Source organism: Lissotriton vulgaris, chromosome 1_1, assembly GCF_964263255.1.
Source record: "Lissotriton vulgaris chromosome 1_1, aLisVul1.2, whole genome shotgun sequence".
Classification (NCBI taxonomy): Eukaryota; Metazoa; Chordata; class Amphibia; order Caudata; family Salamandridae; genus Lissotriton; species Lissotriton vulgaris.
The window spans coordinates 99,897,811-99,910,276 of record NC_141685.1 but is presented as its reverse complement, the minus strand read 5'-3'; the positions used below and the strand labels follow the sequence as shown (position 1 = coordinate 99,910,276).

At 45.4% G+C, this 12,466-nt stretch overlaps 1 protein-coding gene across 1 annotated transcript in view; it reads left to right on the top strand.

The window, feature by feature from the left end:
• LOC147737577 (uncharacterized) overlaps nt 1-12,466 on the top strand; it is a 499,818-nt gene that overhangs the window by 349,878 nt on the left and 137,474 nt on the right. The window contains exon 6 of the mRNA XM_086924527.1: nt 9,637-10,698. Coding sequence (XP_086780653.1) covers nt 9,637-10,698 — 1,062 coding nt within the window. The remainder of the gene's footprint in view (nt 1-9,636; nt 10,699-12,466) is intronic.

Here is a 12,466-nt window from a genome sequence, read left to right as displayed (position 1 = left end):
CTCGAAATGCAAGCAAAGTTTTGGTCACAAATGACATCTCACTTGTCATGAGTGAACTCACACGGGGGGAAAAAGCCTTATGTGTGTTCTGAATGTCAGATAAGGTTTAATCACGAATACAATGTCACTTCACATGAGGGAATTCACACTGGACTAAAGCCTTATACAGGAGGGGAAAGCCAGAAACGTTATACTCAGAAAGGAGATCTCACTAAACATGAGAAATGCATCCACACAAGGTGAAAAGTAAGGCATATCTTGAGTTGCAGAAAAGCTTCTAACAACCTGACTTTACATGAGAGAGCACATATTGTAGTTGCAATAGGATTAATCAAGAATTTCTTGCAGGATAACTTAGGCTGCCCGCATGCAACCTCCAAAGAAATTTCAGGCCTTGAAAATGTTTTAATTGCATCAGAATCCACAATTTGACTATCTGAAAGTTACAAAAATCTCAAGGTCTTTACTTGACACAGAGAAGTGTTAGTACTTGCAAAAATCAACTAATTACCAAAAAATTCACAATATTAATGTCTTAAATGTTCTCCGCCCTAAAGGTTTCTACTCACCCTTGTTTCTTAACATATGACTGAAATCTAGATTTTCATGATAGGATTAGGCCTAGGCGGTGTTCCTCAATGAAGAACTCCGCAAAGTGTCAAAAAAACTCAACCGCTCTACGCGGAGTTCTGTGAGCAGCGGAGTGTGTTGGGGTCATGCAGTTCGTGGTGATTTTGATCTCTGATTGTTAGTCCCACCCTGTAAAATTAATCGTGAATGGCACCATGTGCAGTGCAAGAGAGTGCAGCTGCTTCTACTCGAGCGGCAGCTTTGTCAATGCGAAGGAAGGTTTCTCAACGCGAGTGGTTGTATCCTGCCGCGACTACTCGCATTGAGAAATCCGATGACGAATCTCGCCAGGAAGTTGATTTCTGCTCGCCAACTAGACCTTGACAAGCGCGAGCAAGGAAAAATCCCATCAGGAGGTGGATTTTCCTCGCTCCAGTACATGGCGTTGAAGAGCGCGAGCGTGAAAAAAAACCTTGCTACGCTCCACAGCGCAGAGTTTTTAGGAACTCCGCAAGCTCCGCTGATTACGGATAACTCTGCTAGCGGAGTTCACCACCCGGAATTAGATAATATACGAAAGCAGCAAAACCTAACAAACCAGTTACTTGCCTTCGGTAACGTTCTTTCGGGTGGATACTCCTTTACCTGCAGATTCCTCACCTTGTGAGTATTTCCCACATGCCAGGATGGATCCACGAACTTTAAAGCAGTCCTGCTGCACGGGGGCTCTCCCTCAGCAATGGGAGCCCTGCACAGGCAGGCACCAGCATTCTCCTTCGGGCGGCGGCGAGCGCGGGACTTCCTTTCAAAACCAAAAGTCCCGCCCACCGTCAGGCACTACGGTGCCTGACTTCCTGTTTTGCCGCGGGCTGCGGCGGTGATCTTTTCCAGCAATAAAAGGGGTAGGCTCCCTCATAAGTACAAATATACAGCGGGGTGGGCACCCGCATAATCAGGCAAAGTTGCGGGGTGGGCAACAGCGCATAAATTAAAAATAGCACTCTTAGGCGCAGGGTGGGCAACTGCACACCATAAATAACAAGATAAGTGGTGTGGGCACCCACACGGTTCAAGAGGAGAGGGGAATCCCTACAAGGGGGATTCCCTCAGCCCAGGCTGCAGCTCCGCGCTGCTCAGACCCCAGGCTCTCCCTCGCTGGGGGCACTAAATCAAAAGCGCGCCCAGTCTTTATATAAAGCGCAGGAAGGCTGTAGCAAGTCATGGTTAAAGCAGAACACAGAGCAATAGGTCCAAGAAGTCCTAGGCATCAGGGAGGGCAGTGTAGGACCCATGGGCCAGTACACAGGGCACTCCAGCAAGGAGACAGCCCCCATGGGGTCCCTCCTGGGCCCCACCAGCAGCAAGCCCCTCTCTGTCAGGATCCAAAAGTAGAAGGGTCCCCAAGAAGTCCTCCAGGAATCCAGGGGCAGGGCAGGGCCCAGGGGGGCAAGTCTTTCCCTGGGCCCCAGCAACAGCACGCCCCTGGTAGATTCAAGTAGCAAACAAGAACATTTTCATGGGGTCACAGCCCCTTATGTATACAGCTAAATCCCTTTGTGACACTGCACAGGGCTAGGAGAGAACCAGTTATAACTGATTCAGGAGCACTTGAGCACTTTATTTTGCTCAGCTCCTCTCCTCTAGTCACAGGACAGGCCAGGGGCATCAGACGCACCACAGGAGGTGGAGCCAGCATTGTGGAGGGAAGGCCCAGCCCTATTCAGGTCCCAGATGCAACTCCTCCCTCCCATCTACATGCAGATCTCCCTATTCACCACCGGGCAGACCCATCCTGGCTCCTGGAGCCAAGCACACCAGCCAGCTCCTGTCAATCACAAGCCAGACAGTCAATTCACATTCACTGCACACAAAAATGCCAACTTCTAAAAGTGGCACTTCTCCACTAGTCACATTAAATCAGCGGACACCATTGCGTAGCATTTAATGTCTCGAGTCCGCACATACCATAACTTGCCCCTACACTCCTCTCACATCAGGAATTATCATGGACATTCATATCCCCCATGCATTCCTATGGGAGGGCAGGCCATTCTCACCACACGCACTCAGAGAGCGCATACACTTTACACTGGGCCACAGTGCTTAAGTGCGCAGAGGCCGCAAATCAACTAACATCAGGTCAGAGTTCAAGGCAAAAAGGCCTAGGGAGCTCGGGAGTGAGCAGCTGTGCCATCCGTTTCCGGTTATCAGGCCCGCGTCTTGCTGTTGCGTTAATTGGAAACAGATGGCGGTCGCGCTGGCCCTGATGCACTTTTGCTCCAAACTCAGCGCTTTCACTTTCGCCGCCGACCTGGCGCGTGCGGCTGCGCTTGTTCATCCTTGCTGTCTCTCTTTATCACCTTCCCCTTTTCAGCCTTTCCCTCTCTTGGTTTGGGACCTTTGCAATGTTTAGCAAAAAGCTGTAATACCTGCTGACCGATAGTTGTTCTTTTAATAAGGCGTTTTTTTAAATCACCCTGTGCCTGGAGGCCTTGGCAGATTGGAGTACAACGAACCCATGAAAAATGGACCTTGTCTGCCAGTTTCTGAGCATTAACCAAGGAGAAATGAATTGTGTAATAGCTTGGAGAGATGAACTGACCCGTCATAGATGCTGCAGCTCCTTCTTGCAAGGAGTTCTGGGAACCAAATCATGCACACTCCGGAGTACGTCGTGCCCTCTGAATTTTTGCAGGCGACGTAGTTAATTTTAAATCCCTCCTTGCACAAAAATATTCTAAATGCCTAAGAATCCATTCTTTTGAGGTCCAGAGAATGGGGTCTGCCTTCTATATCTATGCGTTTTATTTTATGCCAATAGACTCTTCGATAAACATTGTACGCTGTGCTTTTCTCTGCCAGGCGCACAACATATAGACTGTTCACACACTTTCTGTAGTATGCTTCGTTCTTGGCAGATAAACGCTAAGCTCCACTCTACTTCTTTCCTCGTATTAGTGCAGCTTGATGTAAACAGTAATTGTAATGTATTTGCATTTATATAACTCTTACTACCCCTGACGAACTTTGACGAGCTTTTTCGGCGAGTAGCATGCTACTCCAGGATCTAAAACTGATTAGTGGTGAATTAGTATAGGGAAATATAAAATGTATTAGAGAGCTGGAAATGTTGGTCTGTTAGTTGGGTTGAAAAAGATAGTGCAGGGATAGAAGAGGGAAGGTTTTGCACTTATATAGCGCTTGCTACCCCTGATGAAGTGTTGAAGTGCTTTTCGGTGAGGAGCATGCTACTCCAGAACCCAAAAAGATGAATAGATAGATCAATTATTGTGGGTAGGTTGTTTTATTATATAAATACAACTGTACGAAAATGTATAAAATTCTGTTGTAAAGTTGTATCAAATTTCAAGTTTCAAGTTTTTATTAATTTAGCACAGTTACTTAAAACCATTGCTATACAAAATCTACTTTAGCACAAGTATAAAATTTAGCTTTTAGCACATTTCTCAAGTAAAAAGGCAAAATAACAGTTTTCAAGTCTTAGAGAGCAATATGCTTATTGAAGAGCAGCATTATAGTTCCCCATCTGAGCGTTTTGCTATGCTTGGTCGGATAAAATAGTTAAGACAGAGAGTACTGGGCCAAAGGACGAAAAAAGTCTGTAATGAGTCTTTGAGGGGAGGGGGAGGGGGAGGAAGCATGGCAACCAGGGGAGGTAATAGAAGGTTGTCCAAACGTCTCACACATTTTCCAAACCTAGCGAGCACTTGAATGTCAGTAGATGTAAAACACAAGGCCGAGGCCTCCCAGCACCTCCTGGCGTCCCATTTTAAGAACAAGGGTTTCAAAAGGGACCTTCTGGGGGCTGCTAGTGCCGGGCAGCAGCACAGAAGATGCAGCCATGATTTGGAGTGGTATTTACACAGCCTGCAATCCCCCCCCTCGCTTGTTGGGGCCTATTTGTTGAAGGCCGTCGAGCGCAAGCCTAGAAGTCGCATAAACATTATGTTCTTCCGAGCCACTTTGCTTAAGTTTTCCTGGCAGTATGCTTGTGGACGCCCAAGAAGATACAAAGAGTTCAAGGGGAGCAGAATGGTTGATGTCTTTAGAGCCTGCAGGTCCATGGACTGAGAAATAAGTTTGACTTGCTTATTGATGGTGCTTTTCCAGGCCGAGTATGGGATAGTGACTGAGGGGAGAGATGACTTGTCAATCTCTAACACTCTCCTGGCCTTTATAATCTGGGTATTCCAGGGATTGCCAGGGCTAGACAGGATTCCTTTTAGCTGGAATTTAAAAGTGTTATCACCTGCTTTTAGGGTCCTAATAAAATAATTCAGGATATCGGCCTCGCAGTGAAGAGATTGTCTTTGTAGGCCCAGCTCCTATCGTAGTCTTGCCCGCTGAATAAAACTTGGCAGATGGAAACGTTTTTTTGTAGGTGGAGATTTGGGCGAGCTCAAGACTGGAGGAGCATGCTCCAGGAACTGGAGGGCATGTTGTATCCAAGAGGCAAGTATAGTCTCTGATAATAATGTATACAATACTAATAACTTTTAAGTTGCCTTGCCATCAAGACTGATGCCCCGTAATATTGATGCAAAGTCAGTTGAGCTGAAGTATTTTAGACTCTTGTTGAATTGTAACATCCACCTTGTAGGTACTGCTAATTGTATCAGGTCCACATTGTAGGCAGACACAAACGCCTAAATTGTGCACTATTTCTATTATGCATAATGTAGGTGAACAGATTACAGAAACCACTGTACAAGCTGTATTAGGTGCTTAGAAGTAGGGTGACCTAGAGGGCAATAAACACTCCATTAACTCTGTCACTCGCTTAGTACAGACGAACGCCAAAGGCTTCGTACATGATGAAGCGTCAGACTGCACCCTCTTTCTGTGTCCCATTGGCATTTTGGCTTTTGTTCTACAGAAGAGGCTGCAGACACTTACATAGCCCTTTATGTAGTGTGGATCACGTAGGAGAGATTCTCAGCGGGCATGCTTTCCTTTGTAGTGGGCATGGCCACATTCAAATGTGGGAAAACCTTTTGTCTTGCGACTGCACTGTATTACTGACTCTGGTGAAAGGGCAAACAAGCAGTCAGGAGGCGCACTGATTCTATACCTCCACCTGACAGGATGGTGACAGACCCCAACCACCTGCAGGGGAAACGTGCCACCTTGTTTAATAGCTGCCAACGCTTAACTTTGTAAGCAGACTGGTGGTTTACAACTGCCCCTACGTTGGAGCACCACATGCTTTTTCCAGCATAATCTGGTGTACTCCCCCTGTGTGGGATGATAGCACCCACTGAAGACTGCACCATTGTGTAGTCTGGGACAGTGCACCTTCGCTGTAATTCTGAACTGGGCCTTTAAATACGGTACTATTTTGTGTGCCTATTTAATTCAGGTATACAAAGAATGGGGTACTACTTGTATACTAGGGTAGGACAAGGAAGATTGAATTTCTAAGGTGGCAGAAATGTTTTTGACAAAGTGCTTTATGCCCTAAACACTCCCCCGTACCCTGAACATAATGAGATTGCGTAGAATACACCTCTGCGTGCCTAATGCTGCCATTTGCATTTCAAGACCAGTGATTAATGTGGCTTTATCAAGTTCAAAGCCATTAGGCGTTTCCGACCTGTCTGATACTTGCATATGGAAAAGATGGGTCATTTGAACCTAAAGATAGATAAACATATTCATAGGTCACGATAATCATGGAAGGTCATGGAAGTCCTTTCATGGTCATGGAAGGTTCCTTGGCGGCCGTGTAAGGGCCTAAACGGACCGCCTGGGTTCTGCCCGACAAGAAGGATTTAATCCAGGCAAAGGCCCGGATGCCGGCCTGCTCGACACGGTGGAGAAGGATGTTATGGTCCACCGTGTCGAACGCCGCTGACAGATCTAATAAGACGAGCGCTTGAGGTGCCCCTTTGTCGGCATTGCCCCTTAAAGAATCCATGACTGCCAGGATCACAGCCTCGGTGGAGTGGGCTGGTCTAAAACCGGCTTGGTTAGGTTTGAGGTAGTTGGAGCACTCAATGAATTGAGAGAGGCAGCTGGTGACATGTGCCTCCAAAAGTTTGGATAGGTAGGGCAGAAGAGAGATAGGCCGATAGTTGGCAAGGTCCTCAGGGTCGGCACCAGGTTTTTTTAGCAGAGGCACCGAGACTGCCTCCTTGAAAGAGTTGGGTACCGTGCCTGTCTCGAGGGAAGTGTTTAACAGGGGTAGGATACAGCAGTCATTAGGCGAGCCCGACTTAACTCGAGCAACGAGTTTGGCTAGAATGTTAGAGTCAAGGGTAGGAAAACTTAGAAATGAGAGTGGGTTTCCGGGGGAGGAAACTGATATGGCAGCATGAGGGACAGAGGGGATAGTATTCTTGATCTTAGTGATCTTATCGATGAAGAAACTGTTTAAGGCGTTGCAGGACTCCTGGGTGGGGGTCTGAGAGGGAAGGGTTCTAGCGTCGGACGTAAGCTCGCTCATGACTGTAAAGATCTCCTTGTATTTATTAGGGGCAGTGAGAATCCTTTAGGAGATATTTAGGGAATTTGCTGCCAGGATTGCACTTTTGTATTTTTTTCGTGCAGTAACGTATAACTCTCTATCGGTGGGCGAGTAGTTACGTCTCCACCTACGTTCCATCTGGCGTAATTCAAGTTGCTGAGTTTTCAGAGTGGTGTTAAACCACCTGTGTGATTTACTGTGCCTGGAGCGAGGGTATCTTGAGAGGGGGGCAAATTGGTCGCTGGCCTTGGTGATCCAACCGGAGGCGTCTTCCTCCAGTATGTGAACGAGTATCGGCCAGAAACAAGAGGAAGCCTTGAGAGTCAAGTGCGCTCCATTTGCGGGCAGCCCTGCCTGTATTGTACTGGCAGCCCCTCAGGTCTTTGTTTGAGCTGTGACAAACATCAGTTATTAGGGTTCAGTGGGCCTGTAAGGCGTCTGGGACCTGGTGCCACTGCACCTGCTGAACCAATGGGAAGCTAATCCCCTGCCCTTAACAGCTTCTATTGTAGCCCCACTGGTGAACTGAACCAGCCAAGTACTGATCTGGCCATATCTGCAGGCATGCAGCCGCCTCTTCAACTGAAGGAATTTAAGTCACATGAAAGAAGCATGCGGGAAACAACTATTTCTGAGGCAGTCAACCAACCTGAATCCATTTAAAACCAGGGACGAAAAAACGGTTCATCCTCATCTCTTGCTTATCAAAAGTGTAAAACAAATTCATCTAACACTACAGTGTACCACATAAAAAAATTGTGATTCTATGTACAAATTAAAACTAGCATGCATAAAGAAAGGGGAGCCTTTGGTCAAAATAGCCATTTTCCCTACCCATACTTCTAACGCATCTTATACAAAAAAAATGCTAACTACATTGTCATCCGGAAATAGTCATTAGCGCCTACTAATAAGCAAATGACATTTAGAACTCACTTTACTTCAAGCTTTCATAAAAGCAGTATTAAATTTCTATGACATTGTGTACTCTTACCAAAATTTAGAGCATCAATTTTATATGACACGCCATAGAAAAAAGGATCTCTTTATATATACTAAACCTCCAGAAACATTCGATTAACCAGTAATAAAGTCACGTCTAGCTTAGTTAGTTTATAGTCTTCTTTTTTAAGAGAAATTCTTTCACATTTTTACTGGATCTGCATGGCTAAACACTTATGAGGTCCCAAAGGCGAGACCTATTGGCTATGCCAATGCTTGTTATTAATTGAGTACAAGGAGCAGCAGCACTTTTGATTGGGTCCGAAGAGAGCCGCAAACACCTCTTTGGAGGGTTAATAGGCTGAAACATGTTGACCTCCTATTAACTTTCACTCTGCTGCTCCCACTACTCTGAGCTCATTTTTGTGGTATTTAGTATACCTTTCTCTATAACAAAACATGCCTGAACTCCTCCCTCTCAGTGAGGGGGCTGTACCCTGTACTGTGACTAGTTATAACGGTGGGAGGAGATTCCAAATGAGGAAGCATGCCAACTATGGTGGGTGAGGGAAATCTTCCCTTTAAAGGGATATTTCATCTTAGCTAAGTTTTGATTTGCAACAGTAATCCTCATTGACCCAGGGGTTTCTTGATTGTGGTAGGAATACAATTTTACCCCTTCATTGTACGTTTAAGCACAGACCATTGCTTGAAATGTTGTGATCAATGTAGGACTGAGAAAATGTGTTAAAATAGCGTAAAAGTTGATAATTAATTTAATACCTTCTCATACCTGGATTTACCTAGAAGAGAAGTCTGTTAATTCTAGCAGATTTGTGATACCACGAGGTATAAGAAATTAGGGGATCTTTATCTGATCTCTTTATCAGTAAATTATCAGAAATTATTGAACATAAACGTTTGCAAGTATTATTTCTAAAGATAAAGAAAGTTCTATATTTGTCTTTTCTCTGTGATGGCTTTTAAATAAAGGCATTTTTAATGCACCCCATTTTACTTTCAGAATCACAAATGTCCCCTTGGGTTACCACCTCCTGTTACTGTTTTTCATCCCACATATGGTTTCAAAGCTTAACACATACCTTAAGGATGTATTACATATTCAGAAGGGACACTATTAACATCCCCCTTCCAAATTCTGAATTGTTAAATGGGCTTAGTACATTTCAAAAAGGGGTTTAGCATTTGCAAACTCTGTGAATTACCGAACCAGTGGATTTTTGAACAATAAAACCCTTGGTACATGAGTCAATTTTTCTCAATTCCCTCAAAATGAAGTTTGCTAATAATGTTAGTTGAATGATAACCGGTGCACATACCTATTTAGTGTTAGTATTACTTAAGATCAAATAAAAACCATCACAAATGACTCTTACACGGAGGCAAGATGGCGGCAGTGGTGAAGGCTGTGTGAGCAGCCCTATCCCTTGCTCCAAGCACCCTGGAGTAGAAGGAGGAGACCTTTCGCGTTCTGACCGACTGATAGTGAGCGCCGCATGCTGGGGAAAAACTCTTACCGGCGCTTCTTTTGAAGGGCACAGGCTTGAACTGAGTGGTCCCCGGCCCGGCTCCGGTGATTTTTTCACGACCTGTGTAGCTGAGTTTGACTTCATCAGAGGCGGTGCATCCAGCTGGAGGTCTTCGTTTGCTTACGGCTCAGCCACCACAGCTGCTCCGAATGCTGGCTGACCTTTTCCGTATTCAGCGGCGTGCCCCGCTGTGGCGTGTAACAGCGTATCTGCTCTGGGCTCAGAGCAGCGTGTATCCCGGACGCGGGGGGTCCCGCAAAAAGAAGATGCAGCCTCAGGCTCCGGCTGTAACTCGTAGCCATAAACCGAACGAAGAAGCTGGAAATATCACAGGAGGTAACGGTGATGGCAGCAGTGGCATCAGTGTGGAGAAAGAAACAATTACTCCCAGTAAGACTCCCGGTAAGACTGTATCCAGTGTGGGGAGAAATATACAGAAGGGGAGTGTACAACTTCAGAAGCCTGCTGAAAAGCCGGCGGGCACAGGTGGGAAAGGCATCCTCTCTTTGACGCTTCCTGAGTTTTTTGAGAAACAATCGGTAAAAAGGAGAAAAAATGTGGAAGCCTCTCAGGCTAAAGACACTGAGTTATTGATAAACCAGGCTCTAGATAGCGCAAACTGTTGCACTATGGGAGATGGAGTCCTGGGAACTTTGGGAGATACACAGGATATACAGGAGATTGGTCAAGAATCAGGCCCCTCATTAGTGTCTGAAACTATTTCGAGAGTAGAAATATTACCCCCCCAGGAACTGCCGGAAAATATTTACTCTTTATCTGATTTTTCTACAGATGAGAGTGCGAATATTAGTAAAGACTGGGGTGATTGCAGTAACGAGAGTGGCTCAGTAGAGGGGGAGCTTAGCGGCAGCCCAGTTACTCCGAAAATTTCTGCTTCTACGATCAGGAGACGGAAAAAGAGGGGCTCTCAACGGGTTGTGAATAAGGAGAGTGAATCTAATTTACTGGAGTTGGCTGAAGGTGTTTTTTCTAAAGCAAATCCTCAGGAAATAACCAGTGCATCTAAAACCCTCGAGGGCAATGATGAGGCTGCTAATGCTATAGTCGAGGATGGACCCCTTAATGACAATTCTAAGGAAATCACTCTAATAACTATTTATAACACCATGATGAGTCATAGGACCGAAAGTAAGGCAGAAAATCAGCGCACTCAGGCGACGTGCTCAAAGGTAAAAAATGCAGTTCGCAGAGCTATCAAATTGTGCACAGAGACAGCTGATAGAGTCACTGAGGCAGAGGCGAGGATATCTGCTCTCGAGGGTGGGACTATAGTGCAAAAGCAAGAGGTCGCTAACATTAAGGCCCACAGAGATGATATTTCTGATAAGCTGGCAAGTTTGGAGAACCAGGCCCGTAGAAATAATCTACGGTTTTTGGGTGTGCCCGAGAAAAAAGAAGGGGCGGATGTCAGGGGTTTCATCATTGGGCTACTAAAGGATGCCTTCCCCGAACTGACGATTTGGGACTGGTCCAAGGAAGTGCAGCGTGCACATAGATTTCCTTTTGTAATTAGGAAATCACGACAAGGTCGAGAAGAATATCCTAGGGCCATTTTGGTTTCCTTTAATAATTTTCTTGCCAGGGAAGCAATTTTTTCATTAGCAAGACCGGATAAAAAAGCCGAAGGCATGAACTGTCAGTTTTTCGTGAGACCTGATTACTGTCAGGCCACCGTGTCCCAACGGTGGCAACTGCGTCAACTTATCCCAGACTTCCAGAAGAAGGGAGTCACAGTGTTTTTGAAAATCCGGCTAAACTGAAGACTATATTTAAGGGTCAGATGAAATTCTTCTTTTCAGAAGTTAAAGCAAAGGAATATTTTCACAGATATCGCATATGCATGAACTGAGGGGGTCTCTAGGGCAGGGGACGCGGTACTCCATCTGTTACAGGAACTGGTAGTTTCTGAGCCTCATATGATGGGGAGGGTGGGGGGGTTCCGGTTGGGAGGGGGGTGGTGGGGTCGGGGATGGGGTTGGTGGTGGGGGTGTAAGGCAGAGGTAGTTACTAGTGTGCAGACATTAAGACAGCGGAACAATGGGACGGCCTCAACACAAGTGGTCTGGGATACTTTTAAGTCTATTGTGCGGGGGTAAAAATTAGTTATTCTAATTTCAAACGTAAGAAGAGCCAAGCCGATTTTAAAAATAGATTAGATAAAGTCCGGAAGGCTGAAGTTAATTTAGCTTCTGCCCTTAGAGACAGGCAAGGCTTTGATGAGGCTCAGCGACTTTTAGTTATTGAGCGGTCCATTTTGTATTCATATGTAGCAGACCAGGTAGCGGTTAAATATAAACAACACAGAGCTGAGTGTTATGAATACAGTGAGCAGACAGGGAGGATCTTAGCTCAACGGCTCAGACAGAAAGCAACGTTAAATGAAATAGTGGGAATTAAGGACTTAGCTGGAGTATTTCAGGAGACTAAAGCAGGGATACTAAAGGCATTCAGCTGTTTTTATAAGGTATTATATAACAACACCAATAACGAAATTAATAAAGCTAGTGATCCAATGGATTATTTGAGGTATATTGAAAATACACCGCTGATCGAAGATGATAGAGCTCTTTTATCAGCTCCTATTACATGGGAGGAGATTGAAAATGCAATTCTTAGTCTTGACGCTGGGAAAGCAATGGGGCCAGACCAAATCCCCCTTGAATTTATCGCACCTATAGGAATATGCTCAAACCAGAGCTACTTAAGATATTCCATCAAGCTTTCCAAGGGAACCTACCTAGTTCATGGTCCATGGCTACAATTGTAGTATTTAGTAAGAAAGGTAAGGATCCCAAAGAACTAGGTTCATACCGACCAATATCCCTTATCACATCAGACAGTAAGATTTTCTCAAAAATTTTGGCCAACAGATTAAACAATATGATGCCTGATTTAG